This window comes from Cornus florida, unplaced genomic scaffold (genome assembly GCF_030987335.1).
Source record: "Cornus florida cultivar Cherokee Brave unplaced genomic scaffold, ASM3098733v1 CherokeeBrave_3.0.0_Hap2_Chr05, whole genome shotgun sequence".
In the NCBI taxonomy this organism is placed as follows: Eukaryota; Viridiplantae; Streptophyta; class Magnoliopsida; order Cornales; family Cornaceae; genus Cornus; species Cornus florida.
In genome coordinates, this window is record NW_026775575.1 from 87,334,932 (window position 1) to 87,353,892 (window position 18,961).

Below are 18,961 nucleotides of genomic sequence, written 5' to 3' on the forward strand. Positions count from 1 at the left end.
GTCGAGTGTAGCCGTATAAAGCGCTTTTCCAAGGGCCGGGCTATCCGCCCATTAAAACAGCGCGTGAGCTGAGTTCAAAACAACGTAAAATATTTCGACATTCATAGTATTTTGCTACTCTAGACGGAGAGTAACCACACCAGTGTATCCTATACATTGCATGTATGTATAAAAATAAATACATAAACAGCATATTAGTAATCAAGTGGTTAACTATCATTATACTAAGTTTTTTTTATCATCAATTTAACTTCATTCCGGTGGCTTACAGCTGCCATTGTAAGTCACATCCAAAAGAAAAACAAACTTGTAGACAGCCAATGGACAATTATAGGCGTAAAAACAAATTATAGGCATAAGAAACAGTGTCAATGACCTAATGAAAGGGATATGCAACCATGCCAGTGAATTCTGTTTGTCTGCTAAACGTGTAACCTTCTTTTGTAATGGGGATTATGACTGGTTGACAGTAATTAGGGCAGGGCGCAGAGCCACAAAGATAAAAGCACACACTAATACGTGTGAAATGTGCACATGTCAAGCTGTCAACAGTCTCTCCAAGAAACATTAGATATGCAAAAGGGTTGTGTAGTTGTTTGGGATATAAATGGAAATAGCTTGGCAACTTCCTACACATCATCCCTATCAGAAACAACCAAGCAAATTAAAAATGGCAGATACATACAAAATGTTAGCAGCCACTACTCTGGTCATGGTCAAGAATGCAAAGAAGAAAATTTTGGCCACCAAGGTGGTCCAATCCCACCATGAAAGAGAGATGGTTGGACTAAGGCACAGAGCCCTTATTCATGGATTGGACCAAACAGGCACAGTGGGGGCCCACAAAAGTCCAAGTGAATTTTCTTTTCCATTTTTCCCTAACCCCACAAGTGACATGGCATACCAATAAACATCTATCTTCCCTACTGTTGCTGCTTTAAACCAACTATAAATTGCACACCAAACTCCCACACTCTACATTGAAAAAACAAACAGCTTTTGAGAGAGAGAGAGGAGAGAGAGAGAGAAATAACTTTTGAGAGGGAGAGAGGAATAGCTTTTGAGAAGAGAGATGGAGAACTTCCCAGTGATCAACATGGAGAAGCTGAATGGTGAGGAGAGAGGTGCCACCATGGAGATGATTAAAGATGCCTGTGAGAACTGGGGCTTCTTTGAGGTATTATATATCAACTCTTCCTTGTCATGCTTTTGTTTTGATCAATACCTACACATTATTTATATGAATCTAAAGGTTTTTTTTTTATTTATAAAATCATAGTTGGTGCATCATGGAATTCCTCATGATCTTTTGGACACCGTGGAAAGAATGACAAAGGAGCACTACAAGAAGTGTATGGAGCAGAGGTTCAAAGAAATGGTGGCAAGCAAGGCTCTAGAGGGTGTCCAAGCAGAGGTTACCGATATTGATTGGGAGAGCACCTTCCACTTGCGCCACCTCCCTGTGTCAACCATCTCAGAAGTCCCCGACCTGGAGGATGAGTACAGGTAAATAAATCAAAATATTTTAGCATAAATGTCCATCATCATAGAGATTTGTCTCCCTGACACCAACCCACCTCTTCTTCACATCCGGCCTTGGGTACCAGCAATGGGAGAGTAAAAAATGTTATCATAATCTAAGTCTCTATGCTAATCTTCATCAATTTCTCCAATTTATAAGTTGAACCTCAATCTACATTGCTTTCTTAAAATGACCTCATCAATATGAAGAATTGAACCCCGACCTACTACAACAATAGAGCATTTTTCCCAATTACTTGGGTCGGTTACATGAATCAAATGTTTCGACGGAAAATTGAACCCCAACCGCCTAAAAATAATAAAATGGTGTATCCTATGTTTCTTTCTAGTTTGACATCCATTTGAATGATGCAGGAAGGTGATGAAAGAATTTGCTGTAAGATTAGAGAAACTGGCAGAGGAGCTTCTGGACTTGCTATGTGAAAACCTCGGACTAGAGAAAGGTTACCTGAAGAAAGCTTTCTATGGATCAAAGGGTCCGAACTTCGGCACCAAGGTGAGCAACTACCCACCATGCCCTCAGCCAGACTTGATCAAGGGACTGCGAGCCCACACCGATGCTGGTGGCATCATCTTACTCTTCCAAGACGACAAGGTCAGCGGTCTCCAACTCCTCAAGGATGACAAGTGGATTGATGTTCCACCGATGCACCATTCCATTGTGATCAACCTTGGTGACCAACTAGAGGTATATTTAATAATCCAGAGTGTTGTAATAATATATCACTAGTCAAATATTGTATTTATAATTACGATTCTAAAATACTTTTAACAAACACAGGTGATCACTAATGGCAAATACAAGAGTGTGCTGCACCGTGTGATTGCTCAAACAGACGGTACCCGGATGTCGATTGCTTCATTCTACAATCCTGGAAATGATGCTGTTATCTATCCAGCACCAGCATTGATAGAGAAAGAATCAGAGGAGAAGAAACAAGTGTACCCGAAATTCGTATTTGACGACTACATGAACCTATATGCTGGTCTAAAGTTTCAGGCCAAGGAACCAAGATTTGAAATCATGAAAGCCATGGAAACTGATGTTAAATTAGGGGGTCCAATTGCAACGGCTTAAGTGCTGATTTTAAGCAATATAATGTCCAAATAAGTTTGCTTCTTTATAAGTCATATTATGCTATTTGTTGTAAGTCGCCAAAGTTTATACTTTGTAGTTTATAATAATAAAGTTATCTTATAGATAAAGTTAGTTGTTACTGTTTTTCTCTCCTTAGTATTTTTTTTCAATATTAAAATACAGGTGGGCCTACAGAGTTGTAACCAAAAGATAAAACAATCATTTAAACAAGTTTCTGAGAGAACATATGGTTGCTATTATTCATGCAGTCATCATTGCTTGAATGAAAAATACAAGGACACCACTTGATTCACTTATGCAAAAGAATTCCAAAGGTTTAGTCAGACTTCATCTCTCTCCTAGGACCTCATATAGGCAAATACCTTTTTGCCTCTATTTCAATTATGCTCATAATTGTTAGTTTTCCACATTATATTCATTTTTTTTGTTGGCTTCAACACAAAAATACCAATTATATATACATATATCTCATGCTTAACCAGATTGACAAAAGAAATATATATCACATGCTTTATATTCATCAGATTTATAAAATTTTGTTCTCCGTTGGCAAAGACTAACTCCCTATTGAATAACTTTTTTTCCCTTCTTGCTTGAAAAACTTTACCAAATCAATTTTTTATTATTATTTTTTTGGGTGAGTACTTTACCAAGTCATGTTACCCAAAAAAGAAAAAGAAAAAACCTTTACCAAAGCAAGCTGTTACTCTAACTCATCAATCATGGGTGCAATCACAATACGAGTGAACCTAATGTTGTTGATCAGCTATCGATTCATGCAGCTAAATCCATGAAACTCTTCTATCACATGAATACCCATTTGCACACACACACACACACACATCAAATGCTTTTATTTTTTTAGAAAAAATTGTATATCACACGCTCATAAAAGCAAGTTCTTTTTTTGGAAAGTACTTTACCAAAGCAAGTATTCATCAATCATGTGAGTGGGTGCAATCACACCATAAGAGTGGACCTAATGTTGTCGATGGTCCTTTCTTACCTCGCCTCTTATATTCTAAATTCAACCATTCTACTACTACCATCCAACCTATTTCTCTTTTACCTTTTTCTCACTTCTGTCCATTCTTATATTTATAATGTACATTTCAAGGTTACAACTAATTTCCTTTTTAGCTCTTTTGAATTTATGTAATTTTACACTTGCAAATACCCCATTTTCATGTATTAATCTCCTTGACCAATCGGCTCATTTCAAGCTACTAATATTTCTGACTCTCTTAAATTAAAGTAACTTAATCTACAAATAAGCTTTTCACCATTGTGTGTGTGTGTGTGTTTTTTTTAATACAAATTAAAGTGGTTCCCTTAGACCTAAAGATTATAGACAAGCCTTTTTGACTTTATTTTGCACTAAAAAGCTAATCTAATATTTTATTTTAATTCATGCCTTTATATTTGTCTTAATTTCTACATTTCTTTATTATGAACTCACATTTGTGGGATTCATTTATCAACATCACTGTTTGGCATTCTTAATACTCTATTCGATAGGAAATAAAAATATTAGATGTAAGGAAAAGAAAAAGGAATGGATGAGACATATTTAGGGAAGAGATGGTTTATTTTCCCCCACCTTTTTTTTTTTTTTTTTGGTACTGTAATTTAAAACGTATATAATTTAGGATAATATTTAATTTAAAACTTCTACAATAATTCACCTGTCTTTCCTCCTTTATTCCGCCCATTTTTTTATTGATGAAAATTGTAAAGGAGGAAATATGGACCGTCCTTCATATTCTCCTTTCTTTCCTACCTTTCTCCCTACTGAACAAAGCATAAAGCCTTATTCCATCGTCATCATAAGTTGACCATTCTTTCTAAAACAAAAATAAAAAAGAAAGAGAAGTTCGAAATTTAACTACAAAATCTTTGAAACAGTACAATTTCATTACATAAGATTCGTCTATATCTATATGAGTATATATCCCATTCCAAACCACCCAACGTCTCAATCCTACGACGCTAACATATTATATTTCCAAATACACTCGTCCAAATTGGTAGGTTCATATACGAATTGTTAAAAATGTGCCATTATCAGGCTGCTCACAACATATTAAACATTCCTAGTGTGTGAAAAACCCTATAATGTGTGTGCCCCCACCACATGTGCCTTAGTCGACAGTGAGGTGTACTTCTCTTCCAAGGGTCAAGCTGTTCGCCCATTAAAACTGCGTGAGCTGAGTTCAGAATGACGTAAAATATTTCGGTGTTCATAGAATTTTGGTGTTCCAGACGGAGAGTAACTATACCAATACATCCTATACATTGTATGTATGTATAAAAATAATTACAAAAACAGCATATTAGTAATCAAGTGGTTAACCATCATTATACTAGTTTTTTTTATCATCAATTTAACTTCATTTCGGTGGGTTTACAGCCGCCATTGTAATTCACATCCGAAAGAAAAACAAAATTGTCGACAGACGATGGACAATTATAGCCATAAAAACAAATTATAGGCGTAAGAAACAGTGTATGACCTAATGAAAGGGATATGCAACCATGCAAGTGAATTCTGTTTGCTAAACGTATAACTTTTCTTGTAATGGGGATTATGACTGGTTGACAGTAATTAGGGCAGGGCGCAAAGCCACAAAGATAAAAGCACACACTAATGTGTAAAATGTGCACATGTCAAGTTGTCAACAGTCTCTCCAAGAAACATTAGATATGCAAAAGGGTTGTGTAGTTGTTTGGGATGTGAATGGAAATAGCTTGGCAACTTCCTACGCATCAACCCTATCAGAAACAACCAAGCAAATTAAAAATGGCAGATGCATAAAAAAAATGTTAGCAGCCACTACTCTGGTCATGGTCAAGAATGCAAAGAAGAAAATTTTGGCCACCAAGGTGGGTCCAATCCCACCATGGAAGAGAGATGGTTGGACAAGGCACATAGCCCTTATTCGTGGATTGGACCAAACAGGAACAGTGGGGGCCCACAAAAGTCCAAGTGAATTTTCTTTTCTCTAACCCCACAAGTGACGTAGCATACCAATAAACAACTATCTTCCCTACTGTTGCTACTTTAAACCAACTATAAATTGCACGCCAAACTCCCATACTCTACATTGAAAAAACAAACAGCTTTTGAGAGAGAGAGAGAAATAACTTTTGAGAGGGAGAGAGGAATAGCTTTTGAGAAGAGAGAGATGGAGAACTTCCCAGTGATCAACATGGAGAAGCTGAATGGTGAGGAGAGAGGTGCCACCATGGAGATGATTAAAGATGCCTGTGAGAACTGGGGCTTCTTTGAGGTATTATATATCAACTCTTCCTTGTCATGCTTTTGTTTAGATCAATACCTACACATTATTTATATGAATCTAAAGGGGTTTTTTTTTTGGTTTATAAAATCATAGTTGGTGCATCATGGAATTCCTTATGATCTTTTGGACACCGTGGAAAGAATGACAAAGGAGCACTACAAGAAGTGTATGGAGCAGAGGTTCAAAGAAATGGTGGCAAGCAAGGCTCTAGAGGGTGTCCAAGCAGAGGTTACCGATATTGATTGGGAGAGCACCTTCCACTTGCGCCACCTCCCTGTGTCAACCATCTCAGAAGTCCCCGACCTGGAGGATGAGTACAGGTAAATAAATCAAAATATTTTAGCATAAATGTCCATCATCATAGAGATTTGTCTCCCTGACACCAACCCACCTCTTCTTCACATCCGGCCTTGGGTACCAGCAATGGGAGAGTAAAAAATGTTATCATAATCTAAGTCTCTATGCTAATCCTCATCAATTTCTCCAATTTATAAGTTGAACCTCAATCTACATTGCTTTCTTAAAATGACCTCATCAATATGAAGAATTGAACCCCGACCTACTACAACAATAGAGCATTTTTCCCAATTACTTGGGTCGGTTACATGAATCAAATGTTTCGACGGAAAATTGAACCCCAACCGCCTAAAAATAATAAAATGGTGTATCCTATGTTTCTTTCTAGTTTGACATCCATTTGAATGATGCAGGAAGGTGATGAAAGAATTTGCTGTAAGATTAGAGAAACTGGCAGAGGAGCTTCTGGACTTGCTATGTGAAAACCTCGGACTAGAGAAAGGTTACCTGAAGAAAGCTTTCTATGGATCAAAGGGTCCGAACTTCGGCACCAAGGTGAGCAACTACCCACCATGCCCTCAGCCAGACTTGATCAAGGGACTGCGAGCCCACACCGATGCTGGTGGCATCATCTTACTCTTCCAAGACGACAAGGTCAGCGGTCTCCAACTCCTCAAGGATGACAAGTGGATTGATGTTCCACCGATGCACCATTCCATTGTGATCAACCTTGGTGACCAACTAGAGGTATATTTAATAATCCAGAGTGTTGTAATAATATATCACTAGTCAAATATTGTATTTATAATTACGATTCTAAAATACTTTTAACAAACACAGGTGATCACTAATGGCAAATACAAGAGTGTGCTGCACCGTGTGATTGCTCAAACAGACGGTACCCGGATGTCGATTGCTTCATTCTACAATCCTGGAAATGATGCTGTTATCTATCCAGCACCAGCATTGATAGAGAAAGAATCGGAGGAGAAGAAACCAGTGTACCCGAAATTCGTGTTTGACGACTACATGAAGCTATATGCTGGTCTAAAGTTTCAGGCCAAGGAACCAAGATTTGAAGTCATGAAAGCCATGGAAACTGCAACAGCTTAAGTGTTGATTTTAATAGAGAAGGAATGATGTTGTTTGTTTTTTAGGGGTGTAAGCAATATAATATCTAAAGGTGTTTGCTTCTTTAGAAGTCATAGCATACCATTTGTTGAAAGTGGCCAAAGTTCATACTTCGTAGTTTATAATAATGTTATCTTATAGACAAAGTTAGTTGTTACTGTTTTTTTCTCCCTAGTAATTTTTTTTCAATATTAAAATACAGGTGGGCCCAAAAAGTTGTAACCAAAAAATAAAACAATTATTTAAACTTTATTTCTGTGAGAACATATGGTTGCTATTATTCATGTAGTCATCATTGCTTGAATAAAAATACAAGGACACCACTTCATTCACTTGTGCAAAAGAATTCCAAAGGTTTAGTCCAGTCTTCATCTCTCTCCTAGGACCTCATATAGGCAAGACCAAAATGGTTAACCACATTAACTAATTAAACCCAAAACTCCGCTTCAGTTCCCAAGAAAATAAATTAATTATGTGATAGAGAATTATATCCACTGCCACAAAGGAAGTCATACTCTCCAATAGCCCAACTTTTTTATTCTAGCACAGTTCTAAAAAATACAACAATTTAGTCTCAACGGTATTGTTCGAAATGAACAGAGGCTTATTATAAAATTATCAACTACAATGAACAATAATAATAATAAAATAAAATAAAATAAAGGAAAAGTAAGAGAAAGTGTTGAAGGAAATTTCAGAGGGATTTCGGAAAAGACCAACTTGCCATCACAAGATGAAGACATAATCCACCAAAAAGTTACATAGTATTTTGTGATAATAACACGTACTCCACCTCATCAATTTTTTTTTTTTTTTTTTTCCCTAAATGGGTTACTCCACATCATCATTCAACTAGTGTGAGTGGAGCAGCTAATAAGTATTTGACAGAATAAAGGATACAGAAAATTCATACCTTTTCCTTTTCCAAATGCTAATTGGAATATTCAAGAAAGATCAACACTGCAAGACAAATATGAAAAAAAAAAAAAGAAAAGAAAAGAAAAGTATGATCATTTTTATTTATTTATTTATTATTATTATTATTATTTTTTTTTTTGAATTTTAAGAAAGTATGATCATGCAATGCACTTTTTAAGTGGATTAAAGCTTCAGCATGCATTCCCTCCAAAAAAAAAACACAAGGCAAACTCTGTAGCAAAAGCTACTTTAAATATTCCATTACATGTCACTTTCTCATCTGCTTTAAGGCAAGAAAGATAAGAATAGGATCTTGCAATAAACCTAACTCAATTGCAAGCAAAAATTATACCTTAAAAATAGGCTTTTTCCTTCAATAAAAATAATAATAAAAGGTAGTATTTTTGTTATAATAGTCTCATTGAACCCAAGCCTGGAGGGTAACCTCAAAGACCTTTGCCATTTTAGTTAAACATATCTACTTCAAGACAAAATTAATGCCTAAAGTTAGGTTTACATCTAGATGAACTGCAAAATATTGCATAATCATTCCTAAGATTAGGTGTTGACTTCAATGAAAAATTATAAAAAAAAATTATAGTTCCTATTCATATCTTTCAAATTTTTAATTCACCATTAGCTAGACCCTTCAATTCCTTAATGCTCCATTTGATAGGAAGGAAAGAAGATGGGTGGATGGAAGATAGGAAGGAAGAAACATATTTCCTTTGTTTGGTAGAGAGAAGACAAGGAGAGAAGAGAAAAGAGGATCGATGAGTCATCCTTTCTCCTACACAAATTTTCATCCCTCCAAATATAGACAGAAAACCCGAAAGAAGAAAGGCAAGGCTATTATAAATGTTTTTTAAATTACAAAACTTTCCTTATAATTAACACGCTCTTTTCTTCTTTCCTAAAAAACAAAATAATGTATCATCTTATTCTCTTCTCTTCCATCTAACCACACAAAAAGAGGGAAGGGCACAATCTATTCTCTAGGATGTTTCATTTATCTCTTCTTCTCTCCCTTCCATCCAATTTTCTTCCATCCTACCAAACGGAGCATAAGTCTCAAACATCAAATTCAGTAGAAATTTGACTGATGAATTCTGAACTCTTTGCACAATCACTTGTTATTATTCAGAAGAAATCGCATATCAATCCCTATATAACAGCAGAAATCACATATCTATCACCAGTGTTGTTATTATTCAGAATAGAGGATCAATTCTCTTTGAACATTTCACTATTTTGTTATTAATCCATAAGAAACAAAACACAAACAGTAGAACATTCAATCTTTTGATGTTAAACATCTGCATACTAAGAGTACTTAAACTTTAACTTTAGTTCATTCACCGAATTTCTTAATCAGATACATATGATAAATGAATAGTTTGGTGTCACATCCAGTCCATTTTGCTTCAGTGAAATCTAATATATATCTTCGCACTCACACCAAGTTCCTTAATTAGATTAGATACATTATGTCAATAGTTTGGTATCGCGTCTAGCCTATTTTGCTCCCAATGAAATCCAATGTGCATTCTCACCCATCATTTAGTACATTTAAATTGTAAATTACAGATATATAATTTAACAACCATAGAATGTTCAATTAGTCGTAAAGAAAGGTAATCTAATTAGTATAGAGGTTGTCACTTTTGAAGATTGACCGTTGAATGCACAACTACTGCAGTAGATAATATTATTGAACTTGTAAAGAGCGACCATGTGATGCACACTTACTGTAGTAGATTAAACTATTGAACTATCCTGGAGTTCATCACAACCACCCTGCTTACCATATTTTCAGGTCTCTCTTGCATCAAAGAATTAAATCCCAGGATGGTTTTTTTTTTTTTTTTTAATTTATTTACTATAAAATAAAATCAATCTGAACTTATTCTCAAATTTATTCAGTTTTTAACTTTTTTTAAGAATTTTTTTTTGCATTTCTTATATTTGCCTTCATCACTATGCATTTAACATGTTTATCAAAACAACCCAATTTATAGGACCCAAAAACACATCTAACAGGATATTCAGACTGAAAAACTAGCGGCCCAAGACGTGGTGACATTCAAACCCGACTTATTTCCACATGTAACCCAGGAATAAGTATCCACAATATTTGCAATACTAAGGCATTTCCAAGACCTCGAGGTATCTAATTCATCACAAATTTCTATGATCTCATATGTAATTTTTAATAATTTCTGCATGTTTTTCGATAATAATAGATATCAATCAATACATCTATTAACATGTCTATACTTCTGAGCCATATACGTTTTCTAGGTATTTTTGTTTGTTAATTGTAACTAAGGTGAGGAGATCAAATTACCTAATTGCTAGTTTTCAGCCAGTTAGCTGTAACAAGAAAGAAACATCTGTTTTCCCAGTAAGATCTAGCTTATTGTCATACATGCTTTATCAACAATCTTTATAGCCTGGATTCAGTACAGATGATTACTTATTTACAATTCACTAATACATGCTACTTATTGACCTTTTTCAGTCAAAACTGCTCACAATTTCATAAAAGTTCCAGTTAAATCTGATATGTTCTCTACAATACTTTCTGAAAATCATTGAGCGAGAGAAAAAATGGAGTACTTTCTAAAACAGAAATTCATCCTCCTCGCCTAGATAAACAACAATGGATAATTACTAGATTTTTTGCACCAGTATTAGAACAGCATTCCTAAAAGGTTGATGTTTCCAGTATACTCTTATTCATCTGTTAAACACCATCTACTCTAAATGCTTACACTGTCAGAGAGAATGACACGCCCCTTCATGTGTGGCCTTCTTTTTTGTCCATCACATGCTCCAATTTTAATTATCAGGGTCACGGTGAGGTTTGAACTCGGGTGATATCATGTTAATCGCCATCTACTCTTAAAACTTAAGTTATGAGAGAGGGTGTGTAACTTTCATATTTAAATCCTCAAACATCACCAAAATCCTTCATACAGATTCCATAATAATCTTTCTAAATATACATTTTTTATATAAATATTTCTGGTATTTAATAAGTCAACTATGGGTACAAACTCCTTTTCTAGCTGCCTCAAATTTTCATTGTAATCTTTTGGCTGGAAGAACTGGGATAAAAAAGATGCGCTTCAATGCTGATACGTATCACCAACATCCTTATAGCATCTGATTGAAACCTTCTAACCGTGTTATGAAATAAAAAAGGAATCCAAATATATAAACAATATCAGTTCTTATTATGCAACCAAACATATATAGATTGCTTAACAGGAGAGTGAATCAAGGGCATAGATGGGAGTTTGTGAGATCTCAAAAGCAAGAAATGCTGATTAATGCTTTTTATTATCATTAGAAGGAAAAAGACGATCATTCATTTGCTGCCGACATGCATTCCAGAAACATCACCTTTTTCCGGTTGATTCCAATCCAAAGCAGGAACTAAGATGCTCTTCCCAATAATAAAAGGAAGAAAAAGCCTTTCAACATTACTGGTTGTTTACCTCTTCAAACATGAAAATGACACTGACAGATGCTTGAAGTTAGAGACGTCAAACAACTCCATAAACCTTTGATCTGACACTCTAGCTTTGGCAGCTGCAAAGCGCTGATACTCATCAAAGACAGAAGATAGGCACCAATTCTGCAACTTTCTCAAGCATCCCACAAGACAACCAGTTCGATGCTAAAAAAGGAAGCAAAAACGAAACAGCCATATAGAATTTAGAAGATCCATTCTTAAAATCAGTGACGAGACTACAGAAAAACAAGTACTGCACATACCTTTCCTCGTTTGCAATGGATTAAAAGTGGGTGATTCCTTACATCTGCATTACAAACAGAAGAAGAAGAAAAAGTGAATAAAAGTAAAACCCTAAAATAGTTTTTTTTTTTCGGTAATTAAAAAAAAAAACCTAAATTAGTTACACTCATTATGGGACAGAAATGAAGTATTATACCAAGGACGACTTTTAGTGCATCGTAAATTGTATCCTCCGGGATGTTTACGAATGGCTCCTGGATACACAATTTGGAATATCAATTCTTAGAGATAAGGAATCAATTCTAATTAGAGAACTTTTTTCACTTTTCAAGCAGTCAGTTTTTTTATACAAAACTAAGACCATTACTGTGAGTTTACTCAATTTGCAATTCTATTGTATATTGACTAGTGTGTGTGTGTGTATGTGTGTGTGTGTGTGTGTAAGATTCTTCCGGATCATAGTGTGTGTATATGATTCTCAAACTGTAGAATCCACCAATTCTATTGTATATCGACTAATTTTCAGGTTCACAGGCATTTTGACACAGATAAACTCATATCCACCCCAACCTCATGTTTGACAACATGACCAACAAGTTCATTTGTCATCTCTACCAACATCTATGCATCTTTCAACTACTTTTTCCTATAAATTTTACCATGAGCTTGTTGTACCTAGAGGTAAAGAAGAAACAATTAAATTGTCTACAAAAACATAACGTGATGCCTACATAACGTAAAATTTGCACCTTGTGCAGTAAAATACCAGGAACAAAAGGAATATAATACAAGAAATGAAGAGAGTGATCAATACAAAGCTAATGCAGAAAAGAGCAATGAAAAAGCCAAAATTGAAAAGACGGAGTGATGGCCAGAATGTTCAAGATCTGAGATGAGCAGATTCAAGATTTTTATTTTTTTATTTTTAAGAAAAAGGCATTTGAATTAAAAGATGTATTCCATTACCCTAGTTCAGAGGATAATCATAAAAACAATTTTACTCTTCATTTTGGGTAATGAAATCTAGGTGCAACTTACAACTCTCCATTTTATTAGCATCCTTTGTAGACATGCAGATTAGGGGAACACAATTGGTGCATATACATGTATAACTCGCAAATACTACCACTGCAGTGAGATTAGATCAGCAAATAGCAGTGCATGGCCTATTGCTTCTAGATGCTTCTAGTCTAACCAAAAAGTATGATTCCAGCATTAATCTTATTGAATTTTAGTGCAAACTAACGATATGAACACATCGGTTTCTTGGACCTTGGAAGTGCACCAGATCCGCTGTCTGGGGTTTAGCCTTTGAATGTTCTGTACCATGGAAAAATAAAATTCACTCAGCTGACTTTGGCATACAGTTTTATCCAATGATCCATTAAGTGGCAATATAGGTTTAAACTGAACCAAATTAAATTGGACATTAGACCAAATATCCCACATAAATGTATTGAAATCCCATCTCTTTCTTAGATCAGATCGGATCGAAATTAATAAATTCATAATACACCTTCTTCAGGTTGCCCAAACCCAAATCAAAATTTCCAGATCTAGCCAGACTTATTCAGTGATTCATGAGCTTTAACAAATAGGCAACAGAAAGGATCACAATGATTTTTCCACTTATAAATTCTGGAAATGACAACCTTATGGTTACGAGTACTTACAACTACATGGGATTAATGGAAGAAAAATGGCTTTCTCAAATCAAAATAGATAAATAGACGAATAAACAGGTGCCATGACAGCAACAAGATTCTGTAATCCACACACTGACGACAATGATCGTTTTTATTGATGAGACACAGTCTTTGTCATCCAAATGCATGTTTGTACTGCATTCCTATATATACTTGATTGTGAATGAATTAAAACCAGATATATCAAAAATCTTGGTTCTTGATTTTGGAGTTAAAACCAAGTGCATAAGCAAGTCTAAGAAGTCGGCCAAAATTTGAAAAGTTATTTTTTTTATTTTTTTTTTTTTGACCTGGCAAGAAACTCACACACCCATTTGACCCTATGGGAACTTGAACCCTCACCATTCACTTTGGAAGGTAGAGGAGATACCACTAGGCTACAACGTTTGTTTAAAAATTCAATGCATAAATAAATCATTACAGCACTAGACCACTGAGCTATTGACCTAACCTCAATCCATGTTAACCCAGTCAAAACACCCTATAAATATTCTATTACAGTACTACTGTACAAGATCGCTAAGACATCAAACTAACCTCAATCCAAGTTAAACAACTGAAAAGGAAACACTAACTTGTTTCATAATAGCTTTCACTCCAAAGATAGAATACCAACTTATGAAATATTAGAGGATAAAAAAAATAAAAAAATAAAAAAAAAACAAACTAGAAAGAATAAGAAAATGCAAACCAGTATTTACACATGACAAAACATGATAGAGAATTAATCCCACAAACTAGGTTTCACAGCCTCCATGAGGGCCAAGAATAATGCATGGAGATTAATAAATTTGGATTAATGCATCCATTAAAAACACTACCCAATATATGGAGGAACAAAGTAGATGTAGATATACACACACAAAAGAACAAAAGCATGTGATAACTGTTGATCAATGCTATCAGTTCACATGGCAGACAAGCGAGGATTCCAATCTTCCAAGATTTCTCATTCTAAATTGGGAACTTCTACTACTCTTGCATTGCATTACACTTTGGCAGATAACCTAACAGGAAAAGGGAAAACTAAAAATGTTTTCCCTGTCTAATCTAAACCCCTTTAAAATAAATATATATGTGTGGCATGCTTAATTATAAGTAATAAAAAATGATTTATAAACAAACAGGCAAACAACCAAACAAAGAAACAAAAAAAAAAAAATGTGTTGTAAAACTTTTAACTAGTAAAGTTTCCAAAGGAGGAGAGCATGCTGAATTTAGTAAAGCAACAAAGTATCGTTAACAAAATCAATTAAAATAAACTGAATTTAATATTTGTTATAAATAATAAAATCTTCTTCCCAACCCACTAATGCCCCTCAAACCCTTCAAACATTGCATTCTTGCCATTCACTTCTCGTTTAAATGATAAACCTAACTACTAAACTTCAAACACTTCTCATGGTTCTTATGTCAAACAGTAAAACTCCATTTCACATGATAGAAATGAAGCATATTGGTACAATCCCCAAGCATTCAACACTAACCAAAGCTCATTCAAGGGTACTTAAATATAACACCTCAACAAATTCAGATCTCAAATTCTATAGATAGCTAATCAAATCAAATCCATACACACCACAGGAGTTACTTATACCAACTAAGCTAATCACATACTAAAAACCAGTAATATCACAATCATATAACAAAATCAATTAAATTTAATTTAAAATAGAACTGCAAATAGAACATACCTTACAGCCTTCGATCCCGAACTGAAACAAGCGAATCTTATTCGACTTGAGAAACTCGGCGTTCCGCTCCGGATACGGTTCGGGGCACAAATATCTACATATGAATTTTTCACCAAAAATCTAATGTCAATCAACAATATATATATATATATATATATATATATATATATATATATGAAAAGGCAAGAATATAAATATTAGAATGTATATATAGATATATATGTGTAGATACTGACATGATGGAACGGAGGCCTAGGGATTGTATGAAGGGGAAGTTGGCGGAGTCTGGAAAACCAGACCTGAAGATGCCATTATCGACCATAGCGAAATTGAGAGGAGGAGTGTGGAAGTCTTCGGAGTCGTCGTCTCCGGTAGCGGAGATCTCCGTCGGCGGCGAGAGCTGAGGGTCGACCATGGCGACTTCGATGGTTCTGCACATCTCAGTACTGTCTTGGACTTTGTCCACTTTCATAATTAGTGCTACCATACATACAGGATGCAGAGACTAGAGAGTAGAGAGAGAAAGTGTTGAAGATTCTGATGCAGGTCCTTTTTGGCAGTTATAAAGAGAGTGGGATTGAGAGAGAGAGAGAGAGTGTGTGCGTGTCTCAGGTGGCGCGGGAGGGTTGTGATTCTTGTGAAAATGCGCGGTGGCGATGGTATATATACATATACATGTAAAGGTTATATAGAGAGAGAAAGTGTGAGAGAGATAAAAAGGCAGAAACGGCAAGCAACAGCACTGGGTGTTTTGTACAAGGAATAGGAGCAAAATATATGCATATAGAAACAAAATAGCGTGAAATAGGTTGCTTTTCCCATTGGAGTCCCAATGGAATATGTCCACGCGAGTTGTGTGCGCGTTTCGGTCCCACACACCAATAACTATTGCTAGTACTACTAGTTTTGATCTAGAAGGATTGAAATTTAACTAATTTCATGGACTGAAAAGTATTTGGAATAGTTACGCTTCCCAACATTACAATTGCTCTAAACAACAAGATCTCTCGTAGAGTTTGATATTTTGTGTCAGTGTTGACTTTGATCGGAAGATATTAAATGATTATCATACTCACTGTAGTTTTATTATTTTAAAATTTAAAATGTTTATTTTTTTTACGAATAAATAATATTTTCAAGCTTTTTATAACATTATTGTATATTAAGTAAATATTGAACATGACGTAACAGACAAAAATTCAATTTTACGTTAAGGGGATTAGTGTTACGCATACCTAAACCAAATGAGAGGTCAATGTTATATTTAAAATTAGATGATAAATTCTATGCAGATTGCTTGAATAATAAAAATTTAAGTATAATTATCCTTGATAATTTAATGCGAGCTCACCTTAAAGTATCACGTGTTTGGAAGACATTCACTTGGCAGATTTGTTCTTTTTAGTTATAATAACATTATTATTTATTTTCTCAATTGGTTTGGGATAAAAATGAGTAACACTATTTGTGATTTTTTTTTTTTTTTTTTTTTTTATGTTGAAAAAAAAAAAACTCACCCACCTTCTTTGCTTCGAACTTGAATTGTTATATGTTTGACCTTTGAAAGGTGATCAAGAAGTATAGTTAACATGTAGTCTTCGATTAAAATCGTTTGTGATTAAATATCTACAGAGATAATAAAAGAAAAAAAAATTCAAATCAATATATACATTTTTTTTGTCATTGGTAAGAAACTCACACATATACCATTCATATACCCTTTGTCCTTTTGGAGACTCGAACCTCCATCATCCTGCCTTTTTTTCAATACACAGTTGAAGAGACGGATCACGAACGCGTAAGGTGTGGGAGCGATCAACACACACAGACGCACACACACACAACACTTCAAGCTTACTTATGTATCGACTTCGTCACTCAGGTCTAGCCGGTGAATCACGTGAGCTAGTTAGATGAGTGGGATAAAGGATTCGTACATACATTTTGGAAGATAGAAGAGATATCATTAAACTACTAGGTCCTTCATAAAAAAATTCAAATCATAAAATATATATATTTAAATTAATGGTCAAATTTATGTGATATACATTTCCTATAATAATCAATTCAATATCTAACATTAAAGCGTACACTCATAAATTGCGCAAAGTATTTCTCAATGAGGTATAAAATTAACTCTTATAATTAATGTGTGACTTTATTACCTTGTTTAATTGAAAAGATAAAGCCCACCGGACACGAACATCTGATTCACATCTCACTAGACACGCACATTATTTAGCTTATACATACGGTGATTAATATATATATATATATATAGATATAGATATAGTGGAGCGTGATGGACAAACACTAGAGGTGAGCATGTTCATACATCGATGTCCAGTTGAAAATGACAATTTATTTTTTCTTCTTTCTGTGTTTTCCTTTCCTTTCATAGAGGGGAAGTAATTCTTAATCTCTTGTACGGTCAAAACTAGTATTAATTTTTAGATTTCGTATGTGATCAGATTAGAGTAAGGTTGTTGAACTTGAAACATTTATTATTTATATAGGTAGAATTTGACTTTGTTTAATCAGTAGTTCTTTGTCTACACGATTAACGTAGGGGGTTGAATTTCAGACATTTGAATGCAAAGAATTTCAGACATTAACTCTTTGTCAACTCCATCACGCATAAAGTTCTACATCTATGATCTACGCAATTCACATTATTATGAGTATTATTGTCAAAACAAGTTTTGTTTTGTTTTGTATTTTGTTTAATGATAAAACAAAAACACATACTATTTTCACACGGTTTCGAATTTCTCTCCTATTTTTTAAGATACCTTGGATAAAACAAATTTTGTTAATACGGTGTAATATTGATTAATGAACCCTCCATCTCCATTATTAGATGTTGGGTAGGATCTTCTCTATGTGGGCACGAAGAGAAGTAAACAAAGAGGACACTTCATTAATAACTTAAGCAAGAAAATAGAGTGATTTTATATATGCAAAATAAAATAACACTTAATATTGAGAGAGAGAGAGAGAGAGAGAGAGAATACTAGCGATTAATAACCTGCTCTTGGCATAATTTTATGATTCGTGTTTGGAACTGAAGAGACTAGTTATAATCATGATCATGTGATTCTTTTATTTTCCGTGTTTGGAATTGAAAGAACTAGTAATAATCATAATCATATGATTGGGAATCACATTAATTGTTAATTTTATTATTCGTGTTTGGAATTGAAGAGACCAGTAATAATCATAATCATAATCATGTGATTGGAGATCAGGTCAAATGTTAACTTTATTATTCGTGTCTAAAATTAAAGAGACTAGTAATAATCATAATCATATGATTGGGAATCACGTCAAACATTATGCACAGTTGTGCATTCTTATACAATTGGTTGATATAAAATATATTTTATTTTATCATATTTTATTTTATCTTATTGTGGGTTATATTTATATATTTTGATATTTTATTTTTTTTAATAAATAATAGTACATAGGAGTACTATTTTGACAATTAAAAATACTTTCCATTTTAT

At 34.4% G+C, this 18,961-nt stretch overlaps 3 protein-coding genes across 3 annotated transcripts; 2 read left to right on the forward strand and 1 right to left on the reverse strand.

Annotated features, from left to right (window-relative positions):
- Positions 1 to 965: 965 nt before the first annotated feature.
- LOC132307408 (1-aminocyclopropane-1-carboxylate oxidase 1) lies at positions 966 to 2,748 on the forward strand. Its single transcript, XM_059805154.1, has 4 exons — positions 966 to 1,177; positions 1,280 to 1,506; positions 1,897 to 2,230; positions 2,324 to 2,748. The coding sequence occupies exons 1-4, from the start codon at positions 1,073 to 1,075 to the stop codon at positions 2,618 to 2,620; spliced, it is 963 nt and encodes a 320-aa protein (XP_059661137.1). The 5' UTR covers positions 966 to 1,072; the 3' UTR covers positions 2,621 to 2,748.
- Positions 2,749 to 5,738: 2,990 nt separating this feature from the next.
- On the forward strand, positions 5,739 to 7,528 carry LOC132307409 (1-aminocyclopropane-1-carboxylate oxidase 1-like). The gene is made up of 4 exons (XM_059805155.1): positions 5,739 to 5,931; positions 6,037 to 6,263; positions 6,654 to 6,987; positions 7,081 to 7,528. Exons 1-4 carry the CDS (start codon positions 5,827 to 5,829, stop codon positions 7,351 to 7,353), a joined length of 939 nt encoding a protein of 312 aa, XP_059661138.1. The 5' UTR covers positions 5,739 to 5,826; the 3' UTR covers positions 7,354 to 7,528.
- Positions 7,529 to 11,242: 3,714 nt separating this feature from the next.
- LOC132307411 (probable tyrosine-protein phosphatase DSP4) lies at positions 11,243 to 16,201 on the reverse strand. Its single transcript, XM_059805156.1, has 5 exons — positions 15,689 to 16,201; positions 15,453 to 15,546; positions 12,249 to 12,306; positions 12,073 to 12,116; positions 11,243 to 11,974 (listed from the first exon to the last, which is right to left on the reverse strand). The coding sequence occupies exons 1-5, from the start codon at positions 15,937 to 15,939 to the stop codon at positions 11,789 to 11,791; spliced, it is 633 nt and encodes a 210-aa protein (XP_059661139.1). The 5' UTR covers positions 15,940 to 16,201; the 3' UTR covers positions 11,243 to 11,788.
- Positions 16,202 to 18,961: the final 2,760 nt, after the last annotated feature.